The 13,131-nt window shown below is 38.6% G+C and overlaps 1 protein-coding gene across 1 annotated transcript in view; it reads left to right on the forward strand.

Moving 5' to 3' along the window:
• The first annotated feature begins 8,108 nt into the window (after positions 1-8,108).
• Positions 8,109-13,131, forward strand: part of LOC140238497 (E3 ubiquitin-protein ligase mind-bomb-like) — a 30,539-nt gene continuing 25,516 nt past the window's right edge. Inside the window, 3 exon segments of the mRNA XM_072318402.1 lie at positions 8,109-8,670; positions 9,684-9,861; positions 10,904-11,010. Of these exon segments, the coding sequence (XP_072174503.1) occupies positions 8,427-8,670; positions 9,684-9,861; positions 10,904-11,010 (529 nt within the window). The 5' untranslated portion in view covers positions 8,109-8,426.

Consider the following 13,131-nt stretch of genomic DNA (forward strand, 5'->3'; position numbering starts at 1 on the left):
TTTTTTTCATTTCTCTTACACTCGTCTGATAAAGGACTTTTTCAATACAATATAAAGAACATTATACACGAATGATGTCGTAAAAAAGAAACAATGCACTTTGCCATGGCAACAAAAATAGTAAATACAATAATAGTAAATAATCACAATGATGGAAAATAGTGTTTTGAAAAAAACATTCAAAGAGAGTGGAAAAGCACAATGCAAACTTTGATGTTTTGTAAAAAAGAAATATATCTTTACCCAACGCTAACTTTTGTATCTTTTTTTTCCCCTGTTTTCTCTCTTCTCCTTCATAACAGTTTATGAATAGAATAATGGAAAAGCTTTGGTTTACGTTTTAATGTCTTCCCGTTGCCACGGGAAAGCTCGCCAATTAATGTTACAATGATATACATATACCACGTGATAGAAACCCTGTATACTTACTCGTGTGTTCGAATGAATAATGTCAGGAAGCCTGGAGGAAGAGGTAGCTGTGAGGTTTCATACATAACTCTTTTTTTTTTTGTATTTTTTTTTTGTATGGGCAACTCGGATTTTCTCTGGATCGAGCTTTCTATAGATACTGTAGAGTCGATCCCTCCATCTCTGTCCATAGGTCGGCCTTCCTTGGAACGCTCTCTCTCAATTCAGCGGCATGTCAATCGGTCAAAGTCCATGCTCTATAAAAAGCGTACTAACTTCTGTTAAGGCTTGTTTTTGATTTGTTTTGTTGATTCCTTTTTGTTTTATATTAAGTCTTAGATAAGCTATTTTAGTCTTGGTATTCAGCAAAGTGCTCTGAAACGAAAGAATAAGTTTTCAATGATTACACTTGTTTTGATGTAAGACCTACATGTATACAATGTACCATACATATACGTGCCCATCATTGATTTCTGTATTGATTACAACAACAACTTACAAGAGATATGCACAGTATTGTGTGTCCACGGTATTATCCCTACCTTGGGCCCTGCTTTAGAGTATACCACACCAGAACCTTCTAATTCTTTTGGACGACATTAGTACCTTTACACGTTGCGTCCACATACATGTATAGGTCCTACGTTGTACAAAGATTATAAAGTTACTCTCTAAAAAAAAATCGAGTGAAAATATTCACTCTTAAAAGAATGAATACAAAAAAGAGTGAATTTAGAGTGAAATGTTCATTTTCACTCGTTTTAGAGTGACCTCAGGGATCACTCCAAAATCTTCGAGTGATCCCTGAGGTCACTCCAAAATGAGTGAAAATGAACATTTTCACTCAAAATTCACTCCAATTTCACTCTAAATTCACTCTTTTTTGTATTCATTCTTTTAAGAGTGAATATTTTCACTCGATTTTTTTTAGAGAAAATGTGGCATAACCTGGTATAGGAGAACGTTCAATGTTTTCTGGTGTTATATCAATCCTTGTTTGCAACCAAACGTGAACAGACGTAAGATTTGTTAAGTCGAATTTTTACATCACATTAAACCTATGAATTCGGATGCCAAGTGTTTTAAAACTCAATTAGCATGACTAGTGTTTATACTGTCCCTGAGGAAATGATGGGCTTTCATATTATCCGTTGGTATCATATAGGCATCTACTGAGAACTGTATTCTTTGTGTACATTGCTAGACTCATCGCAGTCGCTCGCGTGCAAAATATTTCACCAAAGTGAGGAGTGTCAATAGGCGTAAAGTATGGCGTCATATAGGGCCTATACAGAAGCACTGTCGGAAGAATCCTGGAATCGAAGTACGACGAGTACTGTGTATATGATATAGCATCTCAGAAACATGATTACAGACAAGATACATTTTGTACATCCGAAATATGGAACAAAATAAAGGACATTGCTTTTATATACTCTTGCGCACACTCCTCGCTCCATACATAATGACGCAATCTGCAGGTTAAGCGGGGAATCCCCACCAGAAATTCCCTGTTCGCTGTATATCAAACATCGCATTCTGCATTGGAAGGCGTTGCTTTGCATTGTATTTACTTGGCTCGTAAGGCGTATTTAAGAGTTTTGTTGTGCACCTGATCTGGGGGCGATTGTCTTCTACCTTTGTACTTGCATTTTCATTGCTTGCAGGAAACTGAAAGGTAATGTGAAAATATTATACCTGTCTTGTATGGACACTGATAACGTATTGTGATAGAGCTGGTGTACGGTGTATCATTTTTGCAACTTTGCACACTGTTATGATGGACTGCGGGTGAAATCATTGTTCTATACACAGTTCTAGTGCTGTGGTAAGCTAATACAAAGATCATGGTACTTATTCTTCGTTTCCTTTGATTTGCTATTATGTACCTTCGGTATGGAGTGTTTGTATCTTTGCATTCATTATTGCAGTGAGAAGAGTGCCCAAGAACAAGAGGTCTTTATTTAGACTTTGTTTATTGTTTTGTTTTGGGGATTGTTAGATTTGTTTGTGGGTGTATGTGTGTGTGTATGTGTGTTTGATGTGTGTAGGTGAGCGCGCTCGCGAGTGTGTGTATGTGCTTGTTATATATTATATATATATATATATATATATATATATATATATATATATATATATATATCAAGGAAGAGTGAGACCAAGCAAGATGTAATAAAAGTGGAAAAATGGCTGATGTCTAAAAAATTAGATCCTATCAGTACATCAAGAAATCAAACAGTTTGATGCCATTTTTTCTCTCTTTTTTTTTTTTTTTTGCACACGGATCACGCGTAGACAGCAGTCGTGGGAAGGGACAAGTTGAATACATGTTGCATGCTAACGATCGACTTTGGCACAAGTTTTATGTTGTGCTTGGATGACTTTAACTGAGGATCCTATTTAAAACGGTACGTGTGCATATGTCTACATATTTCATCTGTTCTGCGCAGGAATGTGAATTGCATGGCAGTACCATCATGACCATACGTATAAGCAGGAACAATAGTGATGTTATGGAAAGATATATACAGTATACATGTAATTGTTAGGTGCTGAGCATGCACAAAGTGCGCTGTCGGCCGATATGTGGTACAACAATCATGTCAGTTTAGCACTGTTTTCAGAAAACTATGGATGACAGTTCATATTTATGCTGTGTAAAGTGGTGCCCTCGTCCCTTGCACTGTAGCTTGGCGTTTTCATGTGTAGGCCTAAAACACTTCATTTATGAAACCGGAATTGCCTTGCCCGATGACTTTATTCGAGCCTCTGATCGCTTGGTACAGCAAGAACTGCAAGGTTAAATGCATGCATGGCTGATGTTCACCAGTGTTTCTAGCCTAATGATCTAGATCTGAGGCCGAGCATGTTGCGTAGAAACAACTTGAACGAAATCTAATCAGTTGAGGGATTCTTCATATGTTATTTTGATTTCATCTTCATTCTCCAATCAATGTTCAAGTTCCAAGATTCATAAATATAAGACAGAAATTATGAAAGTCATGGAATTGCGAAGTTCCGCGTGTTTAAATTGAATTGAAACTTTATTTTCACTTTTTCAACAGAATATAGGCCTAGGTCTACAGAAAACTGTGAAATATATGCATGTTACACACAGGCGTCAAGGAATAATAACGTGTTCATTATGTCTCTAGTTAGTACCAGAAGAGACACATTCAGTTATTATATACAAACATATTAATTACACATTCTGCGAAGAAAAAAAAATATGGAGGTATACCCACTCAAAAGACTGTATACTGTGGTACCTACGTGGGTACCTCTTTGTTACGAAACCTACATTGATCGCAATCGCATAGACTAGACGATTGATATTGTCATTGCCATATAATTAACCACTGGTTTTGGTGTAAATAATTTACAAACTCATCCTTTCGCGTGAATGAAATAAATAAAATCTCCCCTCATCCGTATATACAATACTATCACTGATGATAATTCTTATACAACTGTAGTTGTAAAACAACTCGAGTTACAAAGGGTAAGTCTTTGAATTACTGTGGTAAGGGAAGCGGACTGATGGTGCTCATTGTATAGTTGTTTGTTTGTTTGTCTGTTTTTGGTGATCACGGGATAAAATGCCCTCGATTCCCCTCGTCATAATGGAATGTGCGTAATAAGCCGAAAGTTAGGCATTTTGATTTCAGACTAAACCATAAACAACTGAACAAAGAAAAACTCTGCAATTCACTGCTAAGTGTGTTTAGAATCACACTACATGTAAAAAAATATTTCGACACTAAACGTACAAACGATATTCCATGTCCCATCTATGTTTTCTATGTACTCTAGAGCAGAGTACCATTGTATGAAGTATACAAATCCACCGTCTATTGTATACGCAACTGACATCAGGATATGTGTTGGAGGACGTGAAGGCTATGGTTTCCTCCGCCTCCTCAAACTTTCCATGGACTCATGGAGACGAAACAATTCATATCCTAAACGGATAGAATCATATGCTTATCAAACCAATTCGATTGGACCTCCAGCTTACGGACCTCCAAATGTCGGAAATGATCGCGAGTTTGGTCTGCTTTCTGACATATAAACTGCATTCCTATAATACGCATCAACATGACACCTGTTTCTATAGAAACATGTTCTATATATATATATATATATATATATATATATATATATATATACATATATATATATATATATATATACATATATACATATATATATATATATATATATATATATATATATATATATATATTCAGGCGTTTCCAAACGGGTTACTATCCCAGACCTAAGATGAAATGTAAGCTGTTTTGTTTGTGACGGAAGCGGACTTTTCACCAATAAATCACGTCATTAGGGTCCAATAAGTCAATAATCTATTATTCTTTAACTGCAATTCCAGACTTTTTATGTAATTTCACATCATCTAGTAGTCTATACATAACTCGAGTGTATACAAGTCACGAGTTATACTGCCCAAAAGTCTCCCCTATATACATACTCCACTTGAAGCTGATGTTTAATAGATTTTGGTGTGTTCCATAGCATGTTCGTTCAAATGGTATATTTTCACTGTTTTTGTTTCGTAAAGACGTCCAATGTAGGGCACTGATAAAGAAGGGCTGACTTTTCTTTTACCTCTATACCAGCCACTGAATCGGCTTGTCACCACTCGCAACAATGAGCATGAAACAAAAGTGAATGACGAGATGGGTTCAAAGTACAGTATGGTCTAAGTCTACAGGGGCTGGTCTAAGAGGAAATGAACCGCATTCAAATCCACGGAAGACATTATTATACTGTGGAGTTGAATACACTCATTGCGAATGTACTTTGGGCTTCAATGCCACATTATAAATATATTATGTACAGTGTGTCTCTAAAAAAGTAAACCCAACTTCAACGGCAAATTTTCAGAAAACTACAAAATATTTACACATTATTTTTTCATGGTTAGATAGTCCAATAAGTCTTCTGTCCAATGATGAGGTTATGTAACTCTCATGCATGACTGAGCATGATTCAACTTAGTGAATGGGTGTGAAATCATCACTGTGGCAAGTTCCGTGATCAGCATACTTTCTCACATTGTACCAGATAGCTCTTTTTGTTGGAGGCTGCCTGTCGGGGAACTGCACCCGAAAAGCCTCTTGAACTTCCACGAAACTTCTTGTTTCCTGGTATCGAGTTACCAGGAATACTCTCTGCTCAATTGTCAAATGTACCATGTGTGGAAAGCATTGAAGTGTGAATGTGTCAGGAACAACCTTTGCTGAAGTTGTTATGTGATCATAGGCCTAACATGTGACAAAAATTTAACTTCAAATATGCCCTGAATGCATGACAATAGCAAGAAATAACTTGTCACAGTGATGATTTCACACCCATTCACTAAGTTGAATCATGCTCAGTCATGCATGAGAATTACATAACCTACGTGGTATCATTGGATAGAGGACTTATTGGACTATCTAACCATGAACAAATGTGCAAATATTTTATCGTTTTCTGAAAATTTGCTGTTGAAGTTGGGTTTACTTTTTTTATGGTGTGTTCCATAGCATGTTCGTTCAATTTGTTTTGTATGAATTTGTATCGATTACAAACATGTGTTATTGGAAATCAAATTTCTTTTGATTTGAAAACAAAAAAAAAAAAAAAGAACCCTGATAGGTATATACCGCGATAGGTAATTCATAATTCCAGGAGAGAAAAGTGTACAGCAGTAAAGTTAGGTAGACTGCCAGTCATCTAAGTTCAAAAATAATTGCCAAAAGTAGCTGGTAACCAACAAAAGCATTTCAACATTTTTAACTTTATTTTCGATATCTAATTTCGAACAGAGCAAATAGTGTGAAAAATATGTTTCAGTCACGTGAAGAAAGTCAGGGAATTTCGTTTACTTTATTAGTTGATTAATGTCATTTAGTGCCCTCTTCTCCACTGCAACATACTGGGCAACATCATTATCTTCACTATCATCACGGTCATCGCCATCAACACCAATGTCATTATCTTCATTATCATCATCCTCTTGAATATTTTCACTATCATCATGATAATTATCATAAGCATCACTATCATTGTCATCATAGTTATCATCACGAATATCACCTTCGTCATCATCAACATCAATCTTTCTACCCTTTGAAATACTAAAACCATTTCGATTACTTTGATTGCTTAAAAGTCAATTGAAATGACATCTATGACGAATCACGACTATAGCTGTGAAAATGGAATTCGTTAAACAGATGATAAAGCATTTTAACTTTGACCGTTGTCCAGGACCATTGCCTGGGTGCTAACCACACACTCCCACACACACCAATTCGGTCCTTTGCAAAGTTAAAGTTTCGTACCGAAGGCTAAAAATAGGGAAAAATATGAACTCTACCTTAAAAATTAATTTTGAATTTGATGAAACTGATACATGCTTTCACTTTTAAAGTAACTCCAACAAAATTGAACACTATTCAGCTATTGCCAATATCAATGTCAGTGTTATCTGATGTATAGTTTTTGAACTATTAAGGATCAAGTGGGAAATATATATGTTTTTGTAACTCGTAGCAGTTTCATTTTAATTGCATTTTAGATAACACGGCTAACATAAACTGGCTAATTAAGGTGAACTCCTCAGTGCACATGTTCTAAAGCTTAAAGTCAATTAAACATGTTCGAATTAAGAATTGATATAATCCATTGATAACATCTGATATATTAGCCATGATGTTTCCTAAAACGAGATTACGACAATCGTAGGGCTACATGTGCTATATCAGTGATGATGATGATAATAATAGTAATGATAACAATAATAATAATAATAATGATAATAATAATAATAATAATAATAATAATAATAATAATAATAATAATAATAATAATATTAATAATAACAATAATAATAAGGTCTTATTTATCCAGGAAAGCTTCTTCAGTGTTGCCACTGCTCTACCAGAGGGCCCTGCCACATGACGAATTTAGTCATCAACTACTGCACATTTTTGTTTGTTTGCTTGCTTGCTTGTGTGGCGTGTGTGATGTGGTTTTGACGAGGCACATCAGTCACCATGGTTAGCACTCGTACAAAACAAAATACAATACAAAATTGAATCAATTCATCAACGCCCTGTTTTAACTCCGAGAACGGTTTCACGTCCGATCCTGGACGCTTCATCAGCTTGTCTGATTTGGCAATGTTTGGTGGCGGGAAGGCGTCTCGATCGTTGCCAATAGGGGCAGACGCACTACCAATGTTATTGTTCTGAGTTAGTCGTCGAGGATTATTCCAACACAAAAGTTGCTATAGTGCGATGACAATTTCTTGTTTATGTGTATAGGTAGCTAAGTGTTGGAGTGTATGATTTAAGTATGTTAAACGGAATCGAAATATCAGTGATAAAGATAATATGTTATGTCAGTACGTATGTGCATCGTGGCAGTTCAAAATGTTGAAAGGTCTCATTATGCATGTGTATATAATGCGTAGCGACCTGGGATGCGACAACTGTGATAGTTTTCCTTTTATGATCAGTGAAGAGCGTGCATATATATATATATATATATATATATATATATATATATATATACATATATAATCTCCATCACCATTATATGCATTTATATACATGTGTTATAGATTAAGATTAAAGTAAGAGAGAAGAAAAGTAGCCATTGCTTGAGTTAATTAGGTAAGGGGTCGGTTCAGTATAATGTCATTGATTTCGGGGCTATCTTTTTTTTTGTATGTCGATCAGCGAATTGACGGAATATCGGAATCTACCTTAAAAAAATATGCGTTGTGGACAAAATGGGGAGAAAACTGTGTATACTCAAACGTGTATATACCTCTTTGCATAATTAATGTGTATGTTGAAGGTTCAAAAGGAAGAATGTCTCCGTAGATTACTATGACAATGCGGAAAAACCAACGTTTTGGGGGGTCATAACAGTAAATTTGTCTGCTTGATTATCTAACTCTTGTCAGAATCTGTCAGCAAGACTGTGCGTAAAAGGAGAAAATGGCGACGCTGCAAATAGGTCAGCGGGTCGTGCGCAGTGACATGTGGACCTGGCCGGACCAAGATGGTGGATGTGGCCACGTGGGTACCGTAGTGTCACTTCCAGGACGTTCCATCCTTGAGGGGCTAGGGTCCGTTCCCCATGGATGGGTCAGAGTTCGATGGGACGTAGGTAACGGCAACAACTATCGCGCTGGCGGTTCCGAGAAATATGATCTGCTCCTTCTCGACAATGCTCCAGCTGGTGAGTCATTGGTATAAATACTTGTGTATACAAAAAAAAAAAAAAAAAAAAAAAAACCCGGTTAAAATGTGTATTTTTATTTATCTACTTTATTATTATTGTTATCATTATTATTATTATTATTATTATTATTATTATTATTATTATTATTATTATTATTATTATCATTACTTTTATTATCATTATTATTATTATTATTATTTGCTGCTTAATAAGTTGGGGGTGATTGCAACCAGAAAGGTATATTTGCAATCGACCCTCTAGTTTCAGCCATAGCAAATTCGTCATCCTGAAACCTTTGTGATTGAATTTGGCAATTCCATTGTAGTAAAGCACCGTGGTAATCTTTATAGTTGTACTTGATTGTTTGATGAGGTTTAGTGGATTATGATGAGTACAGGGGCGGATCCAGGATTTCCGAAAAGGGGGGCGGGGCGCCTTATTTGCAAAATTAAAGGGGCGGGGGAGCACGCGTCCCCTCCCATTTTTTCTTTTTATTCTTTTTTGTTACAAAATAAAGGGGGGGGGGGGCGCTCGCCCGGTGCGCTCCCCCTTTATCCGCCACTGTCGACTGTGAGTATTATGTTGTCGCTTATTCTATAGTTCATGAATTATTATTATGCGGAAAATACGCGTATGTAATGCTAGGTAAATCTATTTGTAATTATTCGTGAATTCGAAATACATGGTAAATGCTCGGTCCTGTATATACAAGTTTCCCCCTTTCCCTCTTATTAAGGTCAATATTTCTGAATTTCAATTGAAGCAACTATTTTTACATTTCACATTTGGTTGGCTTTGGGAAGAATTCTTTGGTTTCGTTTGGTTTTCGTTTCATTTTCCATCTGATATATATATATATATATATATATATATATATATATTTTTTTTTTTTTTGGTTTTGATATTCAAAAACAAAAGCTGTAGGGTTATCCATGTATTATTTCGTTACATAGTTAGTCAATTTAAAGCCACTTTTTAAATAATTTTCTTGCCACGTAATCTATACCAAGGCGTGGTACACAGTACCATCGTATGCGACCATTGTAAAGAAGATCCCATAGCTGGCATCAGATGGAAGTGTAGCCACGAGAGCTGCCCGGACTACGATCTCTGCACGAAATGCTACATGGCCAATGAGCATGACGTCACACACACGTTCATACGATTCGCCAGTCCCAACGAGACAGGGTAAGAAAATAAAGTGGAGATGGGAATATCCCCAACCTCCGTAATAACAAACTTCTCACATGTGCATGTGTACATATAATTTTTGCCTCTCTCGGTTTTTTTTTTTTTTCTCAGTCGTATCATAGACAAACAATTTTATCAGTAATTTACAGGAATGTGCAATAATTTCACCAGTTCTTCAACTGTATTTGATGAGGACAAACTGCTCATGGCATGCTTTCCAGAACAAGATGAAAATGACAAGATTTTGAAAAATACTTTATTTAGGTTATTTTGGCCGGCCCGGCACAGAGCCCCATTGGGGCACCACAATCACTGGTACAAACTATGATTCTTTACCCATTGAAGAGTCCTGGCAAGTTTGGTCAATCTTATAGCCACTTTTTTTTTTTTCAATAAAGAGATGAAAATGTCAGAACTTATGAAAACTGGGTAATTTTGCATATTCGGGCCGAACCTATAAGGGGCCCATTATGCGGGACTCCCATTTTGTACCAAATATAAACCCAGTACGGCTGTATATGAAAGATTGTTCAAAATCAAGCCCCGGCCGGTTTTCCAGAAGAAGATAAAAATATAGGCATACAAAATCATGACAATTTGCTAATTTGAGGTATAAATTGTGCCCCACACACGGGGCACCCTTGACAAATCCAGCCACCAATTTTTAAGAAGAAGAAGAAACTGCAAAAAATAGAATAATACATGGCACCCTCCACCCCAAACTGACGGATGTCGGACGCCGGACGGTGAACGAGCGCAATAACTCACATTAGAACTCAGAATCGCGAAATACTTGGTAAAAAAAATCACTAGTGCTGGACCACGATTTGTAAAATGCGATTTAAAGTCTGGAACTTGACTATAATAACGTAATGTTGATATCCACTTAAGACGGCAGAAGAGAGAGAGAGAGAGAGAGAGAGAGAAATATATAGCATGGATATTACAAAACCCTTGGTTTTACACATTTATGAACAAAATATAATGAACGTGTGAAAACTTTTTTTCTTGTCTTTACTAACTTTTTGCTCGTGACCAGGATTCAAGTGGGGCCTCGAGTCGTAGAGGAGTCAAGACTTGCCAAAGGCATATTTCCGGGGGCGACTGTTAAGCGCGGGAAAGACTGGCAGGGAGGAAACTCGGACGGTAGGTCAATGAACACTGCTTGGGACTGGTTGTAGGTAAAGGCCGTGTCACACCTTTCCGAGCAAGCTACCCGGACTTGTTGCGAGGAGGGATTATTTTTTCCAGCGGGCGGACAAGAATGTTTGCGACTTTCGTTTTTTTTTTCTTACCTACTAGACGCGTGCTACTTATCTTCTACTTGCGTGTATTCCATGTGACCTGTCTGAGAGCTTTGAAACCGATCCGTTTTCCGTTACGAGCGACTTACAGGTACTGAGAAGTACCTGCGTTGGAGTTGCTTGAGAGGTGCTGCCGGTAAGGGTCTCCTACTGGTGTTCTGCGTGTGCCTCTGCGAGCGAACCCCCACGACTCACTCGTAACAAGTTTTGAGCATGCTCAAGGTCTTGTCATACCGTATCTGGGGAAGTTTTGCGGCTTGACTTGCGGGGAAACAAATTTGCAACCCGGAGCTCTCCGCAGTTGGTCCGCACCTGACAGCACCTGGCGCGTATCTCGCCTGTAGTTGCCCGGAGGTGCGCACGCAAGTCCCATTTAATCGCAACCACGTTTTGAGCATGACCCAAACTCCGCCTAGTAGTTTCCGCGTGAGTCGCGGGGATGCCTTCACTGGGTGCGTTCGAGCGCTCTAAAGCGAACCAAATCGAACTGAACCCCTCAGAAATTGTCCGGTATGATATGCTGGAAAATTTCCACACACAACAAGCCCGCGTAGCATGCCCGGAAAGGTGTGACAGGGCCTAAGTATGGTCGCGGGTAAAAATATTTGGGTGCGCACCTCCGGGCGACTACGGGTGAGATACGTGCCAGCTACTGTCATGTGCAGGTCATCTGCGTGGACCTCCGGGTAGTATTGTTCTTCACAAGTCACACGCAAGGCTTGCCCGGAAAGGTGTGACACGGCCTTAAAGACAATGCTGTACGTACTCAGATACATACATAGGCACGCCCAAGGAGAGATTACTGCAGAATTTATTAGTGGCAACACACGGGTCTAGGAACACTACCCCCTGGAAAACCACCCTCCTGATAACTACCACCCGGATAATTACCCCCAGGACAATTCCCCCCTAGGGCAACTACCCCTCCCCCCCCGGACAACTACCCTCCAAGGGCAATTACCCTCCAGGGTAATTACCCCCTAGGACAACTACCGCCCGGACAACTAACCTCCTAGGGCAATCACCCCCAGGGCAATTCCCCCTTAGGAAAACTACCCCCTGGATAACTACCCCTCGGATAACTACACCTGGATAACTACCCCCGCGGATAACTACCCCCTGGATAATTACCCCCCGGAAAACTACCCCCTGGATAACTACCCCCCGGAGAACTACCCCCTGGGTAACTACCCCCAGGAAAACTACCCCTGGGTAACTACCCCCAGGATAACTACCCCCGGATAACTACCCCTCGGATAACTACCCCCGGATAATTACCCCCCCCCCCCCGGATAATTACCCCCCGGATAATTACCCCCCGGATAGTACCCTCCGGATAACTACCCCCCCCCCCCGATAATTACCACCAGGATAATTATCCCCAGGTTAATTACCCCTTCCTCCGATAACTAGACCCCAGATAACTTCCACCCGATAACTACCCTCTCCGGTAACTCCCAATGGATGATTACCCCGGATAAGTAGGCCCACAACTCCCCCTTCCCTATAACTATCAAGAGGAAAATTACCCCCAGGACAGTGCACCACGTCAATTACCCCCAGGGTAACTACCTCCCGGGTCATTGCCCCCCCCCCCCCCGACTCTTACTTTTAATAAAAAGGATATCATTACTACAGGAAACGAAGTTCTTTGTACTATTTGCCAGTAATCACGGAGATGCCATACTGATACATCATCTTATGAAAACAACATCTTAAGGATTTACGATTTGTATCATTTGCATTTAGGACGATTTATGTACAAGCTTAATTTCTCCCTCTGTATTTTGACTCTATGTTCATAAAACACGAAGCTGTCCCTTCATATCCTACCCGGTAATCCAGTAAATGTCAATGCCTTTAACCAAAACTATTTTCGCTAAATCTGTATTTTCTTTTACTGTTCCGAAATTTCGGATTTCTCTTGATAGTATAGTATAAAAGAAGTTTTAAGTTTGAATGC

This window comes from Diadema setosum, chromosome 15 (assembly GCF_964275005.1).
Source record: "Diadema setosum chromosome 15, eeDiaSeto1, whole genome shotgun sequence".
In the NCBI taxonomy this organism is placed as follows: domain Eukaryota; kingdom Metazoa; phylum Echinodermata; class Echinoidea; order Diadematoida; family Diadematidae; genus Diadema; species Diadema setosum.